The 19,585-nt window shown below is 37.2% G+C and overlaps 1 protein-coding gene across 4 annotated transcripts in view; it reads right to left on the bottom strand.

Moving 5' to 3' along the window:
- Positions 1-3,524: 3,524 nt before the first annotated feature.
- LOC121324441 (serine/threonine-protein kinase tousled-like 2) overlaps positions 3,525-19,585 on the bottom strand; it is a 36,003-nt gene continuing 19,942 nt past the window's right edge. For 3 of the 4 annotated variants that reach the window (XM_041266328.1, XM_041266327.1, XM_041266329.1), the window contains exons 9-22: positions 18,684-18,794; positions 17,506-17,642; positions 16,495-16,647; positions 16,285-16,326; positions 15,992-16,058; positions 15,380-15,477; positions 14,527-14,608; positions 12,820-12,911; positions 12,364-12,453; positions 11,310-11,479; positions 10,358-10,496; positions 8,026-8,137; positions 5,891-5,998; positions 3,525-4,340 (exon numbers count right to left, since the gene is read on the bottom strand). In XM_041266328.1, the coding sequence (XP_041122262.1) occupies positions 4,167-4,340; positions 5,891-5,998; positions 8,026-8,137; positions 10,358-10,496; positions 11,310-11,479; positions 12,364-12,453; positions 12,820-12,911; positions 14,527-14,608; positions 15,380-15,477; positions 15,992-16,058; positions 16,285-16,326; positions 16,495-16,647; positions 17,506-17,642; positions 18,684-18,794 (1,575 nt within the window). In that variant the 3' untranslated portion in view covers positions 3,525-4,166. The remainder of the gene's footprint in view (positions 4,341-5,890; positions 5,999-8,025; positions 8,138-10,357; positions 10,497-11,309; positions 11,480-12,363; positions 12,454-12,819; positions 12,912-14,526; positions 14,609-15,379; positions 15,478-15,991; positions 16,059-16,284; positions 16,327-16,494; positions 16,648-17,505; positions 17,643-18,683; positions 18,795-19,585) is intronic. The other variant, XM_041266330.1, reaches the window with a different exon arrangement.

Genomic DNA, 19,585 nt, shown 5'->3' with positions numbered 1-19,585 from the left:
TTATTCTACCTTCACTTGTGGGCATGTATTTAAAAAAATAAAATAAATAAACAGAAGTAACCCAAAAGGTAGCAGCAGCTATTTTACAGGACCACTACGACTACACAAACATCTATAAATATACTGCTGGGATTGTTATTTTAGAATGTATTTTAAGATTTGTTTTATTTTTTATACAGATATAATCAGTGAGGTATTGCTCTCGGGTCATTAAGAGGTCTGTAATAGCAGTTCAGTCATGCCTTAACTGGATGTCTGCTAGTACTTTTCAATTCACTTCTGGAACCCATGCAGCCAGGGTCTGAAAATGGACTGAAAATTACAGTCTGTCTTTATTAGCATAACAATTAAAACTACTGTTTTTTGATCTCAGTATGATTTGTCATGATCAATTAATCAATTCAGCTATTTACAGGGGTTCAATAAAACCTAATTGGACAGTTCTTATATCCAGAACATCAGAATTGTGATGTGTCACGGTTTCTAGGCAATCCTGAAATGTATTCAGATACTAAGCAGCTCAGGTTATTATGGGATGTAATGGCTGCTGCTCGATTTGGGAGCACTCTTTTTTTTTTTTTTTTTTTTTTCTTTTTTTTTTAACAAATTGTTGTCTGCATTCGTGCTCACAAACTATATTTGAAGTCTGCGTTTTTTTTTAATTATTTTTAATACTTGACCATTCAGCTTTAAAAGGTTGTGTCTTAAGAGTTGCCCTCGCAATGAGTTAATCAGAAACCTATACCAGTCCTCAATACAATTGTGTGTCTATCACTTTTACTACAAACACATCATCAATAATTTGTAAGCAGAGATGCCTTATGAATGGAGAAAATAGAGAATGTGCTGAGGAAGTTTAAAAAATAATTTAAAAAAAGGCCAGTGGCTGCTAGCCCCTAGAAATTAAAAGGTTCTTAGGCTCTGGCAAGCCAGTTACCTCATTTCTGAAGTTCAGACTATAATTTTGCTAATTGTAAACACAAGGCACTTACAAATAAAATAAATAAATAAATAAAAATACTTCAACACTTTTTTTATGTTTTGTATTTTGAATTTTATTATTTTTACTATAAATATTACTAATGAAGACAATCTCTTAAGTGCTATCAAACCTTGACTGAAATATTCAACCTCAAAACTTTTACAAAAATAATTATCAAGATAACCAGGAGGTCCCCGGTTCAAATCCCAGCTCAGCCACTGACTCTGTGTGAACCTAAGCAAGTCACTTAACCTCCTTTTGCTCAGTCTTTCGGGTGAGATGTTGTTGTAAGTGACTCTGCAGCTGATGCATAGTTCACAGACGCTAGTCTCATATCTTGTAAAGTGCTTTGTGATGGTGGTCGACTATGAAAGTCACTATATAAAAGATTATTATTATTCACCAAACGGCCACGGTTCAATGCAGGTTCTCACTTCTCATGCAAGGGATACCGAGTTTACTCACCTCTACTGTGATATTGACCCTCTCAACATACCATAACTATTTAATATCCCGGTGCTCCACTGTTGTCATTAGTACCAGATAAGTGTGGTTAAATTGAATAGAGGCTGATTTGTAATTTGATTGGTTTACACACAGCTTTATCCATCTAGTTAGTATAATATACAGCTAGCCCAGCCGAACCTAGCAGCGCTCTGGAAGGCAGCAACTACGAGACAGGTTGTACCCCCACCTCACCACTCCTGCTCCCACTAAAACTGTACCTATATCTCACTTGTCCTATGACTGGCTCTGACTCCCGTCCTCTGTCCTCTCTCTGCTGCTCCACTAACCCCTCTGCGCCTCTCCCCCTCCCACTCTCTCTGGTGCCCTTTTGGAACTATCATTCTGCTAACAAAGCTCATTTCATCTCTGCCTTTGCCTCCCTCCTCTCTCTCAATTTCTTTGCTCTCACTGAAACCTGGCGCTCTCCTGATAACACTAACACCTGCTGCACTGTCCTGTCCCATACTCTGCGTCTCACTGGAGAGGGAGGTGGGACAGGTCTTCTCCCCTCTGACCTCTCCTCACTCTGTGAGCACCTTTGAATTTCATGCTTTACAACTAACCTCTCCCTGTCAACTCCTGCTAATTGTACTGAATGGGCAGCTCTTAATCGAACCCACATATCTTCCAACTCCCACCTGATAGGATAATAATTCAGAGAGGTCTGTCTTACTTACACATAGTAATAACCAATAATGTACTTTTGTGTCGATTGGTAGGTGGTTACGGCTTCGAAATAGCATCTCAATTTAAAAAAACGTTTTACGCGTCTGTTACGGTCAGGTCTGCAGACAGCACATAATGATATTGCGCTGATTTAAAAGCGTATGTATCTGAAAATAGCTGTGCCACAGACATGGCAGCGTGGGTAAAACCCAAAACTGACTGTGACAGTTGTCTGAAAAACAAACTATTAAATCATAAAAATCAGTTCGAATTGTTTTTTTTTGTGCTGAATGTAATTTAGGTGAACAGTACAATCAAAAGAACGATATTTTGTGAGGCATATCTCTTTTTGAGAAATTATTATACTATTAACATAACAGTATTCATTGTATTTTACGGTTTTTAAGCATAAAACCACACAAACATACTTAAATATTTTGACAGACAAAGTTGTATTAATGTGTTTTCCAATGGATGATTACTGGTATAACCTTACATTGATCAAAACTGCTGCAGCAAACACAGTTCTACTCATTAGCGACGAACACGATCACACTCTGTTTGCTCACCCTACTTTTAACCCTTTGCGGTCCTATGTTGGACCAGGTCTGACATTACAATTTTCCCTTTCCTGTTGGACATAAATCGCAAAGACATCAAGCACAGGTCTCTAGCCAAAAAAACCTTTCAATGGCCAAGTAAGACCAATAGGAGCTGAAAAAAAAAGGAGGGCGGATCTGAGCAATACATAGCCCCAGCACCAGAGATAACACAGACATAAACAAAGAAGATAGCTGCTTCTGCATTCAGCGCTCAAAGACTATTGCAGAAATTTGCAGAGCTTTTTGAGATGTTATAGTAATAAAATAATGACTCAAATCACATTATTGAGGAGTTTGTTGATAAAATCAGTGATCAGGAGATGATTTATCAATATGCACGACTATGAAGAGGTGTGTGATAAATACAGAGAACAAGTGGTGGGGCTTGGTTGGAGATACATACTCTGTTTCGTTATACTTTGAATACCTGAGTCTGTGTGATTATTCTTGATTTAACTGTTGTCTGGGCATGTAACAAATCTGTAAGCCAGTACACTAACTATAGCAGTTTATTCAATCTTATTTGCCCTCCTGTTTGCCTCCGTATACTATACTAGAGAATTAAAGGAGTACCGAACGTGACAGGCCTAATTCGGACCCTAGTCTGTTCGACTATTTATGAAATCTTAATATTACATAATGGTACATTGCACGCAAACTCAACATGGTGTATATTTTTTTAATAAAACTCAAGATTCTCATCCACAGATGTGAAAAAGCCATTACCCTTTATAAACCAACTGGAATAAGTTGAAAACACAGATACCTTTCAATAATATTATTTAATGGTTTATATGCATTTCCCAGACTAAAAGGCCAGTTTCCAGTTTGGTTTCAAAAACACAATCCACAAAATGTAACCGGTTCACTTCAGGAGTGAGCCCCTGCCTCACCTTACAAAACAATAAAAGGGATTAAAAAATAAATAAAGCTCACTAGTTCTAAAACCACCAATGGGTAGTCCCAAACTTTGAAAGTCAAGGGAGTAAAATGCAATTGTTCCCAAGCCTAAGACTTGTGCTTAGTTAACTTTTTTTTTTTTTTTTTTGCAGAAATCCAACAGCTTTTATGAAAGAAACTAAATCTTCAACATTCCAACTTCAGTTTCAGAGTTCAATTGAAGATGATCACAGATAGATCTGTTTCTGTCTTTCAACCATCTTAAGCTGTTCTGATTGAATTAATCAGTCAGAATGATGAGTACCTAGTTTTTTTTACCAGCAGCCTTAGCTTTTTGATAATAAATCTCGTCCTCTCTCCTTTTTCTTCTGTCTTGCACCCTCATGGATGCACGTGTCTTCCCGAGAGTGGATGTTTTCATGTTAAAGGAAATGAGAAACACTTGGTCCACACTTGGTTTACTTGGACTTTGTTGACACTGTTCAGAGTGAGCATCCAGGAGCAGCAGCTCAGTTTGAAGCACTGCTATTGGAGGAGCTGGATGTTGAAGGGATGGCAGTCCCAGGGGCACCTGTGGTGGAGACAGATTTTCGGATGTGAGGCATCAAGTACGGATCACTAGCCAACTGGTGGACAGCTATCCGATCCTCTTTCCGGTATGCCAGGCAGCGGCGGATGAATGCCTGAAAAAATAAAATAAATTATTAAAAACGAGAATACAAGTAGTAGAGAAATAGCATTATGGGAGCCATAGCCTACCACCTTATAACTGGTTCCGCAATATAAAGGGCAACCTTATTAAGGAGTTATGTACTGTTTTATATACCTAAATCAAATGTAAGGGTTAAACCACACATCAATTTAGTTTGAGGCAAGTGCATGGATGAAATATCTTGGCATGGCTTTCATACCAAAATGCAAGAAGTACCATTTTTGCAAAAGGGAAAAAAAAACTGTTAATGTTCAACAATAGACATGGTTTTTAGGAACTTACATTACTTTCTGGATTGGTAGTTACTAGTTTTGTAACGTTAAAAGCTTAATTTCTTTTGCAAAAAAAAAAAAAAAATATATATATATATATATATATATATATATATATATATATATATATATATATATATAAATAAAAAAAAAAAAAAAAAAATACCTTGACTTTTGGTTCTGGGTCACACTTCCAACAGAAATGGGACAATCAAACGTGATAGTCATGAAAACGAGTACCACAGCACAAATGTCAAATACTCTGAATTCTGCAGTACAATTCTGTCATGGGCTGTGTACATCAGGTTGAAAAACGAACATAAAATATTTCAGATGTGTGCTGGTCTGTATCGGGCAGCATAATTCAGGCAAGAGAAATCCAATCTAATGAGACTTCCTCCTAAAAAAACATAGTTCAGCATCACAAAGGCTGAAATCCATTTGCTATGCCTTGTGAAACTAAGTGTGTACAAGGGGATAGGCATTGACTCACTAAGCTTGTGGAGCGTGAAGAGTATTAACTAATACAGTACTTCAGAAAATGTATTTCATTATGATGTCTGAGATATGTGTAACTGAAGGAACAGTTAAACTGACAGGAAACAGTCTCTCTCCTAAAGCTTGGTAAACGAGCCAGGGTTAGCAGTGCTCAATCTGTAATGCTTCTCAAAAGGTTGGCAGCCACTGCACATCATTAGCTCAAACTGGAATGCCTTTAAAACAACAACACCACCACCTTCTGAACTGAACTTGTATTGCAGCCATTCAGCATTCTAAGCTTGACAATGCTACAGGTCATAGATGTTCCTGTACTGGTTTTGGCACAACTTGTCAATACAACTATCGACTAATTCTTTAAAAAAAAAAAGTAACAACATCTCAAAACGTGTGCCTCCATTGTTTAATAGTAGCATTATCTGTATTTTTCTATTTATGAAAAATTGTGTTTATTGTTAGTTTGCGTTAATCAAGAGTGCCAATTTAATTAGTGGTGTTTAAAATAATCTTGATGGATCTGGGTTTAGATTTAGCATTGCAGATGATGTGACTTTTTTTTAGTAATAATAACAATAATAATATAACTGTATAAGTAAGACTGAAGTTTTAGGCACTACATTTAAAAGTTCCATAAAATATTTAACAAAATAGAATGTTTGGCATGGCTAGATATCCTGGGTACAGCGACACACATCAGATTGGTGGGTTAGGCTTTAATCCCAGAACACAGAAACCAAGGCCTGCTTGTTACCTTTGCTTCCGGGGACACAACTGGCTTTGGAGGAAACTGCACTTCTGTAGCTTTCAGGATGGTGTTCTCCTGGAGTATGTCCTGTTGGGACTGGTTGTGACCAAAAGGCTTAACAGGGAGAAGAATAGAAGGAATTCAGCATGTTAGAAAAATACACACACTTGCAAGAAAAATAGAGAACGATCTGATATCACATTTCCCCCTTTCCAGAGGAACTTTCTTGATTTATCTAAATTTATCTAAATTTCAGTCTAGTTTTGGTTTCAGATATGAAGAGGCATGAACTGAAAGCTGAGGCAGAGTTGAGGGAGGCAACCCAAAAAGAAAGCCAAACCACAGGAACCTCTTTCCATGGTTAAAGAGTACACAATAAATGATGAAATCCTGAGTGATACAAATGCAATTCATTTTAATGTGAGTGTAGATACAGTATTCGCTGCACACAGGAGCACCTCCTAAGAGAACACCTTTGTGGTGAAACTGATTTTTTCCCCATTGTAAATGCTCTGGCTAAAGGAACATTGCTTAAAACAAAAAAAAAAAAACACACTTTCTTGGCACCAATAGCGATTCGTTCACAACTGATGCAGTACTATTTTATATCCTGATATCACCAAACTTAAATGAAAATGGTTTATTCAGTCTTTTCAACAGAGACTCGTCATCATGAGAGTGTCACACTGATTGATTAATTCAATCTTTCCAGAACCACCGTTGTATCATTGACTTGTTTTGTATTCTGATTTCCACGAGTGCACCACATCTCTACAAAATGGCATGCAAATAAATTGGCAAAATGTGCTGCTGTTTCTCTAGCTACAAAAAGTTGGAAATTGCTTGAGCTGTAAAAAACCTGAATCAGACAAGTCGCAGAGGAATTTGTGTTTTCTGTTCTGGCGAGTTGCTTCATCATTTTGTTAAATAATCTTGTGCATGTCTTCTATATTGCTCCTGTATATGTATTCATAATTAATCTAGAGCTGCTGCTGCATTTTTTAATGTGTGCAGAGGTGCTGTGTTAATTTATTTTGACAGTTTACGTTAGTTTATCTGTTACTTTATTATTATAGTTTATTAACATGCACTTGCCTATTGCTTTTTTCTTACTTATTCTATTCATTTCATATGTTGATGCATGTGCGTCATGACAAGTAATACATATTTATTTACTTATTGATTCATATTGTGTCTGGTGGTCAACTCCGTCTTAGAGAACACTTCAACTAAGAGAACACTTCGCTTGCTTCCCGAGGTGTGATCTCGTAGCCAGAGACGACTGTACAAGTCCTTAAATTATATCAGTTGTGCACTTTGTTATATAGATCTCAAATGTTTAGTTTTGAAATAAACACGTTATTGCAAACATGTACTGTTATATTAAAACCTGTTTCATAGCAATGCTTTCACATAGTGTTGCAATTGCATGGACATTTCACCTGGAGAGTGTTCCCACCCCTTCGGGCTTCTTTACTGTCAATAACCAATCACCTGCTTCTCCAACTGATTGACCTGCTTTCAGCCAGTAACATGCAATGACCCAGAAGACACTGCTGAGATGCAATGACCTGGGTAGTGCAAGTACAAGAGATTTCCTCTGAATAATGCAGAGACAATGTTAACTTCCTTTAACCTAAAGTAGTTACAGATGTTTTAAAATGAATATGCATGTTTGCTACAACATGTGTTTCTTCCAAAAGTGTACATTTGAGACCTATGTAGCTAACGGAAGTGCAAAATGGGTAAGATTGATAGAATTATTATTAAGAAACGTCAGAAACTGCTTGGACCATTTCAACATGTCTTCATAAAACATTTTAAATTTACATTTGCATTGTAAACTGATGATCCACATAAGAATGAGTACAGATTATCTATATGTATATTCAGGATAGAAAAAAAGAAATCTACTTGATCTAAAAACTGTACTTCCAACATTATGTTGCACAAATTCAGACTAGGCCCAGCACAACTTAACTACTGGATCTTGTGAAAAAAAAAATCAGAATTACAACTGATATTGCTCTGCTATTATCTAGATGATTGTCCTCAAAGCAGAACTACAAAGCAGTATCCCCACACATGTATACCAATAAGTTTGTAAAGCCCTTCACATATCAGGCTTGACTGCCATTTACCTTCCTTCCATACAGGCCCTGGTAGAAGATTACTCCCACCGACCACACGTCCACCTTGTTGGAGATCTTCGGAGGCTCTTTCCCAACCACAAAACACTCTGGTGGAAGGTACCTGGTAGACACAGCAAGAGCACAGTTCAGGAAAATGAAACACACTCAAAATCAGTTAAGAACATCATGGGACCTTTACAACCCAAGCCAGCATTAATTAAGTTAATGAAGTATATACAACAGTGGTTCTCAAACTTCCTCTTCTGTGGTACTTGGTATTTTGAATGGCCGTTTTTCACTTGGCACGTTCAAAAAGAAAAATGCCACACAGTTTTGCATTTATACTTTTAAATAAAAAAATTCAAATAAAATACGTCTGCAAAAACAGTTTCTCATTTACAGTAACTTGTTTCAGCACCTAAAATCTCACTGCAGCAACATGGAGAACAACAAAGAAGGCCTTCTAAAAATCAGTTATAGCATTTATTGTTGTTATAGCTCTTAAATTTTAAAGGTAGCTGTAAACGTTTACGATTTGCTATCTCTGGGTTTTAAAACTTAGCTACGGTTCACAACATAGCAGTAGAATGAACACAGTATCATGTTCATGTAGCAATATTGTCTGACAGTATTTCCACGTGTTAAAACTTCTGAGCAATACACATAGTCCCTGCACCACAGACCTAACACAGACACAAACAAACAAGATAGCTGCAAAGAATATTACGGACATTTGCCAAGCTTTTTGAGATACTATAGTAATAAAATAATGACTTAGATCGCATTATTGAGGAGTTTGGTGATAAAACAAGGGATCTGGATGCATGACTATGAAGAGGGTTGTGATAAATAAACAAGGGGGAGGGGGGGGAGCGGGGCCTTTTAAACCTGTATGCAACCCTCCGATTGGTGGAAGTATTACTGGCGATCCAATCAAAACCGCCAATAAAGCCAATAGAGCCATTAATGAATGTGAGAAACACGCTCATTAATCCCAGCTACAGCGCACTACTCCACCACAAGCTATCAAACTGTCAAACAGCAACACATCGCCACAATTCTCTTGTGTGCACTTGATAAGGTAAACTCTCCAGAGCCCTCCATGTCCAATGAAAATCACGTAAACCCAAGAGAAACTTCTGGCCGATTGCAAACAGCATTTCCAATGAGGCAGTCACCTAAAATAAAAAACATCCACCTGAAAAATCTCCCATCCCAATACAATCTGATTCTGATCGAAGGTAAGCCACTTTTCACAAAACGGTACAAAGTAATGTTAGCAAACACAAACACCCTCGTAATAAACTAGTGAACATAGAAATGGCAAAATATTAAAAGCGTGTAATTTAAACATGGTCCCTAACCTTTTTTTTTTTTTCCAACCCTCAAAAAAAAAAAAAAAAATTGCCACAGAAATCTGACCGCACCAAATAAAAAAAAACTGACTAAAGCACAAAAGTAGAAACATTCAGCTCTATGACACCTGATTCCCCCAAAACCACATGAAACAGCTGTTTAAAAAAGTTACAAGTTTAAACTGTTCACTTTTTTTACAGATGCATTATAATTGAGTACAGAACTTTAGAACTGTACCAGGAATAGTGTGTAATAAATGAGAATTGAACGTCCACCCTCGGTGTGGGATGCTTGGATAAATGTAATTAAAACAAAGCGGGTCATTTGCATTTGCAGAGCCAGCAGGGAACAGAAGCAGCTTATAGTATTACACAGGCAAGTTGCTAAACATTAACATTTATTTAAACAGCTCCTGTAGGCCTCACCGTCAAGTTCATTATTTGTACACTGCAAACAATTAAAAAGGCACAATACATGACTATAATATACAGACTTAGTATTTAAAAATAATGGCTTTTTTAGAAGCGTGGGCACTGCAGAAGGGACTAAAGGGATGTTTAGCCTGTCTGTCTATCAACAATCTCTATGGTACTTATGTGCATGCCAACCCGATCGCTTACGGGTCAATTTGAACACGACCACTCTGGCTCTGCTTGGGGCCAGTGAAACGATACATAGCCATGTTTTATGGTATTATTTTTTTTACAATTTCTGAGATGAGACGCTTAAAATAATTTCCATGATAGTACAAGACCAAAAATAAAAGAAATGAGTTTGTTCATCTAGTAAACCATTATCTGACCCCACTGTATGACATGCCTGGTAGGTATACAGTAAAACTTCCTTGACTCAAACTTCTATAGCTCAAAATTCTCTTCAAAATATCTCATGTTTAAATGTAAATTGAATTTGCTCAGTCCGGTTCAGTTCCCTTTGCATTTGTGTTTGTGAAGTTTAACTGGAATTCTTACGCCAGTGTGTTTACCAGTAAGTGCCAGCTCCTTGTGATGTCAGCTCCATTCCGTCCACAGAATTATAGCTGTCATCGTCCATTATTTTAGATAATCCAAAATCTGTGATTTTAATTTCGCCACATGCAGTCCCGTTCACTAGAAGAATATTACCTGCAAATAAGAAACCTTGAGTCAGTAAAAAGCATGAATATCACCCAAAATGGCTGAAGCTATGCTTTTGTTGCCTGTTTACCAAGCAGTTTCAATGTAATCTTAGATAACTACCCAGGAAGATTACATCATGCTACTATCACACAGCTGCCAAACAGATCAGAGGTTCTTTTATATTTTTTAATTTTTTTTTATATAATGGACCAACAACTGAAATCTGAGGAAAAGGCACATTGCAAACAACGATACACTATACTGCAGTATACTATACTAAATGTTTAGGTAGAACACTGTCAGTGTCATAAAGCCTGTCTCTCCCCACAACAGTCAAAAACATATTTTCACACAATAAATGAAAACAGCAAGTAGCTGTTTTGTATACAGTATATTGTCTGCAAGTACAACAAAGTCTGTCTTGCTGCAACAGTGAAAGAATATTTTCTGTCCATTAAATATGTATTTTGTTGTAAAAAAGATATGTTTCTAGAATGCCCTGGGGACCCCCTAGGCAACCTTTGCAGTCCCCAGTTTGAGAATCGCTGCTCTAACTAAACTGTCATTTTCCTAGGGGATCTACAGCAGCATCTAATCATGATTCTAATGAGACACTGGAGAGGTCAGAACCAGATCTCTCCTTCAAAGGTCTGGCAATATATTCCTGAATCCTTGTTATTTTGCCTACATTATATAATTTCTTTTTTGTTCAGCACAGGTAATTAAGGTAAAATGTAACCAAATGGGACAGCAAATGTCAGATATTTTAGAATGCATTGTGCTTTGCTTGCTTGTCTGTATCCTGGTTTCTGCTCATACCTGGCTTCAGGTCGTAATGGATGATGGGGGGCTTGATCTCATTGAGATACTTGAGCGCATTGACGATCTGCATGATGATGGAACGAGCCTCCTTCTCTGACATCAGCTTGTGCTGTTTCAGGTAGAAATCCAGGTCGTTCCCCTCGCAGTATTCCAGAACTGTACAAAACCTGCACAACAAGCACAATACTGTTAGTGTACAAGGGTTCAACTTTCATTTATCATTCAAGTATTTTAAAGCAGTGGTTCTCAATAAGAAAAACACTGAATCCACACACTTGCAATCTCTTACTACCAAAAAAAGGGACACTGTGAAAGGAATCAGAATTCCAGCCTCCCAAACCTTAACAGCAATGACATGTACTGAATGAAAACTGCATTTCAGTTACCAACAAAATCAAAAGGTTGATTACTAGATCTCTTGTGTGCTTGTATTTGCAAATGACTGCATTAAATGTACAAATTAACACACTCCAAGGAGTGCAGCAGTTATGAAATTATAATTCAATTTAAATTAAACCTGTATTTCATCAGTAATGTTTGAAATTCTGATTTAAATTTATTTTCAGCAGGTATTTCAAATTAAATGTTCACATTTGAAAACTTATATTTTGCAGTAAGAGGCTTACAGTCTTACTGGTTTATGAAAATACCCCCAAAATGGCCTAGTCAGTGGCACTTTTAGAGTATCGGTAGGAATTCTAGATCATTGACAATATTTTAGGCCAAACAGCATTTATAAAATGACAATCCTCATTTGAAGGAAACAAATGCAGAAAAGTCTGAAATTAACAACACACATTCTACTGTACAGACAAGTGTATTTTTCTTTGTTTATAAGTAAAAGTATAAAGCACTGAACCAAGGCTTTGAAACCAGGAGGTTGTTTTTTTACATATATACAATGGTTTTGTTTATTGTGGTCAGTGTTTAAATCAGAAGCAGAAGCAGAAATCTGCCTCTAACAAGATCTCTGAAGCCGACGAGTGTGTGTTCTAGATCAGACAGCAGTCACTTACGAGCGTGTGTCCTAGATCAGACAGCAGTCACTTACGAGTCTGTGTCGAGTGAGAAGTAGTCATACAGTTTGACTATCCGGGGGTGATCCAGCTCCTTGTGGATTCTGTACTCCCTGCAGGCATGTCTGAAAACACAACACAACTGCTCAGGATAAAAGTAAAACTATTTGTAAACAGTACATTGCAAATATAAACCTAATATTTATCTTAGGCTCTTTTTACAGTACCTTTTAAGGTGCGATCCCAGATGGCCTGATCAAGTCCACTTATTTGACATCACCTGAACATGGTCAAATACCTCAGTTCTAAACTACCTGCAGAACTATGGATAATGTGGCTTCTTTGCAATTTTACATCTGAGTGATTTAGTGGTTTTTAGTCTCCCTATAACCATTTGACCACACTGCTTCTTCAATGACAAAATAATTCAGATACCATAATAACACATTCCCCCAAAAGCCTAAACAAAAACACACATAAGGTTAACATACTTGTGGTAGTTCTCTTTCTTCTCATCTCTCCAATTTTTATTTAACTGATGAATTTTTACAGCTACATATCTCTGTTCTGTTAAGTCAAAAGCCTGTAACAAAAAAAGAAACAAGTGAGATAAAACCCCAGGTGAAAGGAAGAGCGAGTTTTGCAATGACCAAGGCAAACCGAGCACTGTGATTGGATAATAAGGATACCAACATTATCTTAGTGCTGCAGGTCCAGGACCTCATTAGTCACAATACACCACTTTTATTTGATATATTTATTTTACATTTTATAAGCAAAAAAAGTTATCTGCACCCCTTCTCCTGCGTTTTTGCTTACGTATGTGTCATGTCAAAAGAAAGTTGTGTAATCAAATTCGTTGCTGTAATTATTTGTACTAGCAACTGAAACATAACATTACAAAACTCCTTGTAGCCTGTTAAATCCTTTATAGACAAGAGAGATTTACTGATAACAAAAGCTCTTTTAATGGAATTGTAAACATTTCAGCTTTTTAGATAATCTGATTAAGAAAGAAGCCTAAGTGTGTCCCAACAAAGAGCTCATCATTTTATAGACTCATTTTTTATGCATGGCAACAAGTTCAAAAGCCGGACTTGAGCAGTGAAAATCCTGTCTGATGTAACCTTACCAACTACTTAAGGCTGTTGGTACCACAACTAAAGGCTGTACCAAGCAAAACGATATTAACAACCGAGACCTACTGAAAGTAGCCCTGACAAAATTCTCATACCAAATAGAAAAGAAAAAAAGCATACAGGGGGTTTAGAGATCATCTTCATTTTGTTTTTTTAAATGTGATATCATTTACTCAACGTTTCAAATTATTGACATTTGTAAGTGATTTGATTTGTTGTTTTATGAGCAAAGTAATAAAAAAATACTGAAGCTAATACAAAAAAATAAGAAACACAACCCTTTACACAATAATAATAGATATGGCCCTTTGCAAAGCATAGAAAATATATATTATTTTATCCTTTACACTTTTGTTATTTTCAAATTTGGTGACCGGATAGCAGATTACTTTAGGTTTTGACTTTTCAGTCTCTTAGCAGCAAGATAAGATGCAATCCATTTTACACTAGTTTTAAGTAGCATCTATCATGGATACCGACCAAGAATTAAAAAAAAGTCACTTTTGTACCCCAAAATGTATTACAGCATAGCTGGGAATTATCCTATATTATTGCAGTGGGCTACCGATCTCAACTTAGTTTTATTTTTGCATGTAAACCAAGCCATTGCTGACAACAATAAAACAAGTTTTATATGTGGAAAACATTTTTTATATATACCATTTGAAAGTGATCTGGATTTGACAGCACCATTTCTAAAAACCGAATATGCGTATTTCAAAAAAAGTGTTTTGGGTTAGAGCTACTGCACCATGGGGCATAGCACTCTACTTACTGTAGCATCAAAGATCTAACAAATATCTTATTCTCTAACAAATACAAGCTAAATCACTATAAAATGAAGAAAAAAACAGCAGAAAAAAGTAACATTCTAGAATACTAGTCTAGTCTTTGTAAGATCATAAAAAATTCTCAATAACTGACTGATCTCAAAATTGTCAAGTTGGGTCTTAAAGGATCCAAAGGATTCAGAATCATCAACATGTCTAGGCAACCCATTCCATACCCTCACCACACATTTAAAATGTGGCGTACTGTTCAACATTTGAAACATCCTACCTTGTACACTTCACTGAATCCACCTCTTCCTAGCAAATGTAACAAGAGGTACCGGTCATTCAGTGTGGGGTGATCTTTGAACCTGAAAAACATAACAAAACTTAATGCACTGTTGTGACAGAGCGAGAAAAAATCTGAGCCGAAAATCTCCCTCCTGACCTGGAAGTGCACTGTAAAAGGTTGGTGGTATGCTTTCCCATAGATTGGCTGACTCAACGGTAGGTAAAAACCGGAAGTTGGCCATTTTGGAGGAAGCGTGTAGCTGCGAGTTCACTGAAGAACTCCACTGTGGTCAGCTGTGGAGCATGCAGTGACTGGAGAGACCGTGGTGCCGCGCTGATCACAGGGAGGAGTTTGGAAGTACAAAGTGGACGTAACTACGTGAGTACGGGCCATTATGCTGAATAACTAACCAGCCGGAGCGCTGTATGTTTGTTTTATTTAAATTTTTGCAGAGGAGTAGGGGCCAGGGAGTTGCAGCCAGCAAGCCAGCACTACAACCCGAGCACCAACCTCCCAGCACCACACAACACTGCACAGCACGGTAAGCTCTAAACGAGGGACAGAGCACTTTTCCGTGCACAGATGTGGACTGTTGCATTATGTTTTATTTCGAGACTGCAATCTGGCCATACACCCCCCCTCGATACCACTAACGGTAAAGGGGCAGATTTTGTTCTGGTTTAATAAAATACAGATCGTTTTGAACTGGGACACCTGGTCTGGACATTATTCACCCACATTGCTCACCTCCTGTCAATTGTCCATGATAGCAAGCATAACCATTATTCAAGAGATATGTTTACATTGTGTTAAAGTGTGAACTCTGGATTGAGAAGATAGACTGACGTACTGCGAGTTGTCTTCGTTGTGTATCCTCTTGAGTTCTCGGATGTGCAGATTTCGTACTCTCTCTAACCGTTCCAGCTCAGCCTGGATCTCAGCTTCCTCCTGCAAGAATATTTGTGACGAAACAAAACCAGCTTTACACATTCGTACACACACAATAGTACAGGCTGAAAGTTTCAACCAAAGTTCTAATCAACATGTAGAAAATATCCAGATTTTATTGAGCTCAACTATAAATGTTCAGTTAAGTTTCTGCAAAAAGTTCACTGTATGTCACAACATGTTGACAGCACCACACAATACAGTAGCATTGGTTTCATATATTAGAAGTAATTGCTGTAACTCAAGAGAGATTGCAATTCATTGAAAGTAGGAACCTTAATGAAAGTATGAATCATAATGGATAACAGAGTTAGTAAACCAGAGAACAGCTTAAATGACAACATCAATATTACAGGAAGTCACTTTGTCCAATCTGAACTTCGATTTCATTTCAAAATAATGTCTTCACAATGTGTTGTTCATGCAGTGTTTAAGTGGTCTAAAGGGCTGCATTATGTACTAATAAAACAGGATTGGTGTTGTATTCCTGTCGCCTAATGCTAGCTGAAATTACCTTTTTAAGATGCCCAAGCCTAAGCTTGAAAATCTCCTCCTGTTCGTGATACTCTGATAAAGTTAACCTGCAAGAAAACAAACAAATTACCATATAGGTCAGCGGAAATGGGTCCAAAGAGTGCTCTGTGTTGTAAAGATGAGCTATACAGGGTGCTTCATAATTCACACAACATTGTTGTTTCGCATTGTTTTCAACACGACATAATGTTACCTGAACAACCCATTGGTGGCCAAACAATACATCACAGAGTCTGTCAGACATTTTTCCTTTGCATTTCATCCCTCACGTACCCTGCAGTGTTAATGATGCTCCGACACAGATTATGAATCACCCTGTAGAAGATGGAAGAATGAAACCCTCACGACTGAAGTTCACTTCAGACTCCATAGACATTACCGTTTTACTAAACAGCCACGAGTATAGAAGGGCTTTTTGAACAGCCTTATTAAAAACATCACAGTAAACTAGTATCACTAGAGACCCCAGCAACATGGACCTACATTTCATTTTCAGCCCCGTTGGTTTTGTTTTTCCGTTGTTTCTGCTCGATATTTGGGGGTGGCGCCTGGCCCATAGCTGGTGGTTTTCGCTTGGCTAACATCTTCCTCTGCCTCTCGATTTCCTCTCTCTGAGAGTTTATTCGCTCCTGTTGTCTGAAGGAAAAACACCACAGATGTAAATGGTGGGGTTAAGTGCACCAAGTACACAGAATTACTGTATACGAGCCCCAACTACCAGTGGAGTTGCACTGATTATCGGAATTAAATCTGGTATTTCTGATTTAGCAAACAATTATCCTTCATGATAAAATTACATTTTCTAATTTGTTGTTGAAATAATCCAACAAAAAAAAGATTAACAACATGATTTATTGAGAATGTGTATTACTTGTGGCAGGAGTGGCATGTTTTACATAAACAGATAACATGAAATTGAGATCACAGATCAATTTCATGTAATTGAGAAATTGAGATCAAAAAGACAATACAGAACATATTAACTGTAATAATGAAACACCTCTGCGAAAATATACGATGAAGCGATGAATTGGTATATTATTAGTCTCCAATGCATTTTCTTCTAGCAGCATGTCAGGATCTGGCAGGCATATTAAAGAGGTTTGCAGTACAACAGCAGCGTCCAGTGGTAATTTCACTGGATAAATAAGACATCCAACCAACAGATGGCCAGTAATTTGGTTAGTATCTAATAAACATATTAAAATATTAAACATTTAACACCAAAATACCATTTAAAAAAAGGTGGGGAGAATTAAATGGGACCCTTAAAAACTCATTGCTTTGTTTTCATCTGCTTTTCTTTTAAGGTATTCATCTCCCCCTGAAGATATTTTAGCGTGCTACAGGTATGTGTTAATAAACAGAAGGAGCCATTAATGATAAAAGTCAACCACTTAAATTAGGGAAATGAAGCTGCAACGGCATTGCTGGTTGTGTTGTACAGAAAATGGTTGCAACACTGACAAAGAGTCTGAGACTGTGTCTCCTTACTTGATGAGGTTCTGAAAGGCGTATCCATCTGTCCACTGCTCTGTGAAGGAGGCTCCGTGTCTGACAGTAGTGAAATGCCCCAGTCTGAGACGGTCCTGCATGCTCTTGTCTCGACATGCCATCTTCTCCTGTTTGGACTGAACAAGAAAGCCAACACATCACGACTTCCAAGAGCTCTGGAATATTGGCAGATGATACATTGTGCCTAATTCACACCTCCTCCTTGTGTGATACAGGTTCCCTCATAAATAAAATCACTTTGGAATTAACTGTAATTCTACCCACTTTCCAGTAGATGTCATGTATTTTACTGTAACAGTACTTACACTAGAAGTAAACAAATATGTAAATGACTGTGTCCTTTCAACTTACAACCACATAGTCTACATTAATATACACAGTATGGGGGGGGCTGGCAGAGCTGAAAGGTCACATTGGATATTTTCCCAAAAAGTAATAACTTTGGAAACCATGCAGTTTGAACCTGTAAATAAAAATTTAATATTGTTGACCTCATTATTTTCATTAAAGGAACAACTGAAGTTGTGCTGCATTTAAGCAGTGTATGCTTAACGTTATTGTAGCCTACCCAGCGTCAACTACATTTCTTTTTGTCTGTACAGTTCAGGTAGAAGTTATGATACACAACGATTGACAAAGTAGCTCTAAAAGTTAATGTCAAATTATATATTTTTTTTTCTGCAGAAGTGTTTTTACTAGTACAAATGCAAAATGTTATTTGTGTGACTGTTGTAAAACAAATGTATAAACTGCTGTCAAGCACACAATATAATATTACGTTATTTTTTGTATTCATTTCCTCAAGTAAATGCAACAAGTAAACAATCCCTGTTTATTTCTGTCATAAATACAACACTTAAACGATATCTGTTCATTTTTTAACATGTATAATTCTAACAGTTTAAAGGCCCTATGTCTTGTTCTGGTAGTTTACAATAGCTTACCTGCACTGTATTATTATCGGTATCGACCGATATGGGTAGAGAACCATCGGCAAAAAAAAAATCTTTATCGGTGCACACCTACTTTAACCTTAATAGCTTATGCTAGCTTCGACAGACAGCAGGAAATATAACAATTTTTGGAGGCACCTGACACAAAAAACAGGATAGCGCTCTTAAACACCGTGTGTCCCCAGAGTTCAAATGGTTCCTTACCTTCTCTATTAGCAGCTTTTTACTCATGGTCACACAATTGTTTAACCTTTCTTTGTACTTCTCCAGCATCTTCTGCTGCTCAGTAATCTGTTGCCTCAAGTCGCAGTTCGCCTGAGGATACAATGTTGGGAATCAGTGAAGATCACAGATCACTACAGTCCTGTAGTAAATAAACCAATACATCAGAGCACCATTAGTAAGATCATATTAGAACTGGAGTAAACACAAGTAAATACAAACACAAAATCTAGCAACTACTGAAGACAGAAGAGTTGAGGATAAAGATTGATGACGGGATTTTTTTTTTTTTTTAACAATTGTTTTTTTTGTTTTCCAGAAAATGAAGTAAAACAGTAACAGGAATACAAAATGAATTACTAATCCAAACAACTGAGTGCGATCTAAGGGCATTTCAGTCTCTATCCAACCTCGTAAAATTGACTTTTTAACTGCTGTTAGGTCTGCCAACAAAAGTCAACGTTTTTGAAGGTCAATGTTAAAACGTGGGAGTCGTCACTGAGAAGGAGCAGTCGGGGACTCAGCGGCACTTTCACACCAGTAAGCACATTAGCCTTGCATTTCCAGAAACATTCGATTTCAGGTCATATCTCCTATGAGGACGGCTTTTTTCACTTAAATTGTTCTTTAAACTGTTGGACAGAACTGCCGTTTATGTTTAGTACAGTTTTTATTTGTATGTTGGAACTACTGCACTAAAGTAAAGGACCCCTGAGACACACTTCAAACAGGTAGGCCAGGCATCGCTTTTTACAATTTAATGTAAAGTTGTGTGGATACGTGAATTTAAATATGTTACGTTATTTAGTAACACCTGACCATCTACAATTAACTGCACAAGAAGGAAATTACTTAATATATTACTTGATTGTGTGTTAGTTTGG

This window comes from Polyodon spathula, chromosome 12 (genome assembly GCF_017654505.1).
Source record: "Polyodon spathula isolate WHYD16114869_AA chromosome 12, ASM1765450v1, whole genome shotgun sequence".
Taxonomy (NCBI): Eukaryota; Metazoa; Chordata; class Actinopteri; order Acipenseriformes; family Polyodontidae; genus Polyodon; species Polyodon spathula.
This window is presented reverse-complemented; position numbering and strand designations above follow the sequence as displayed.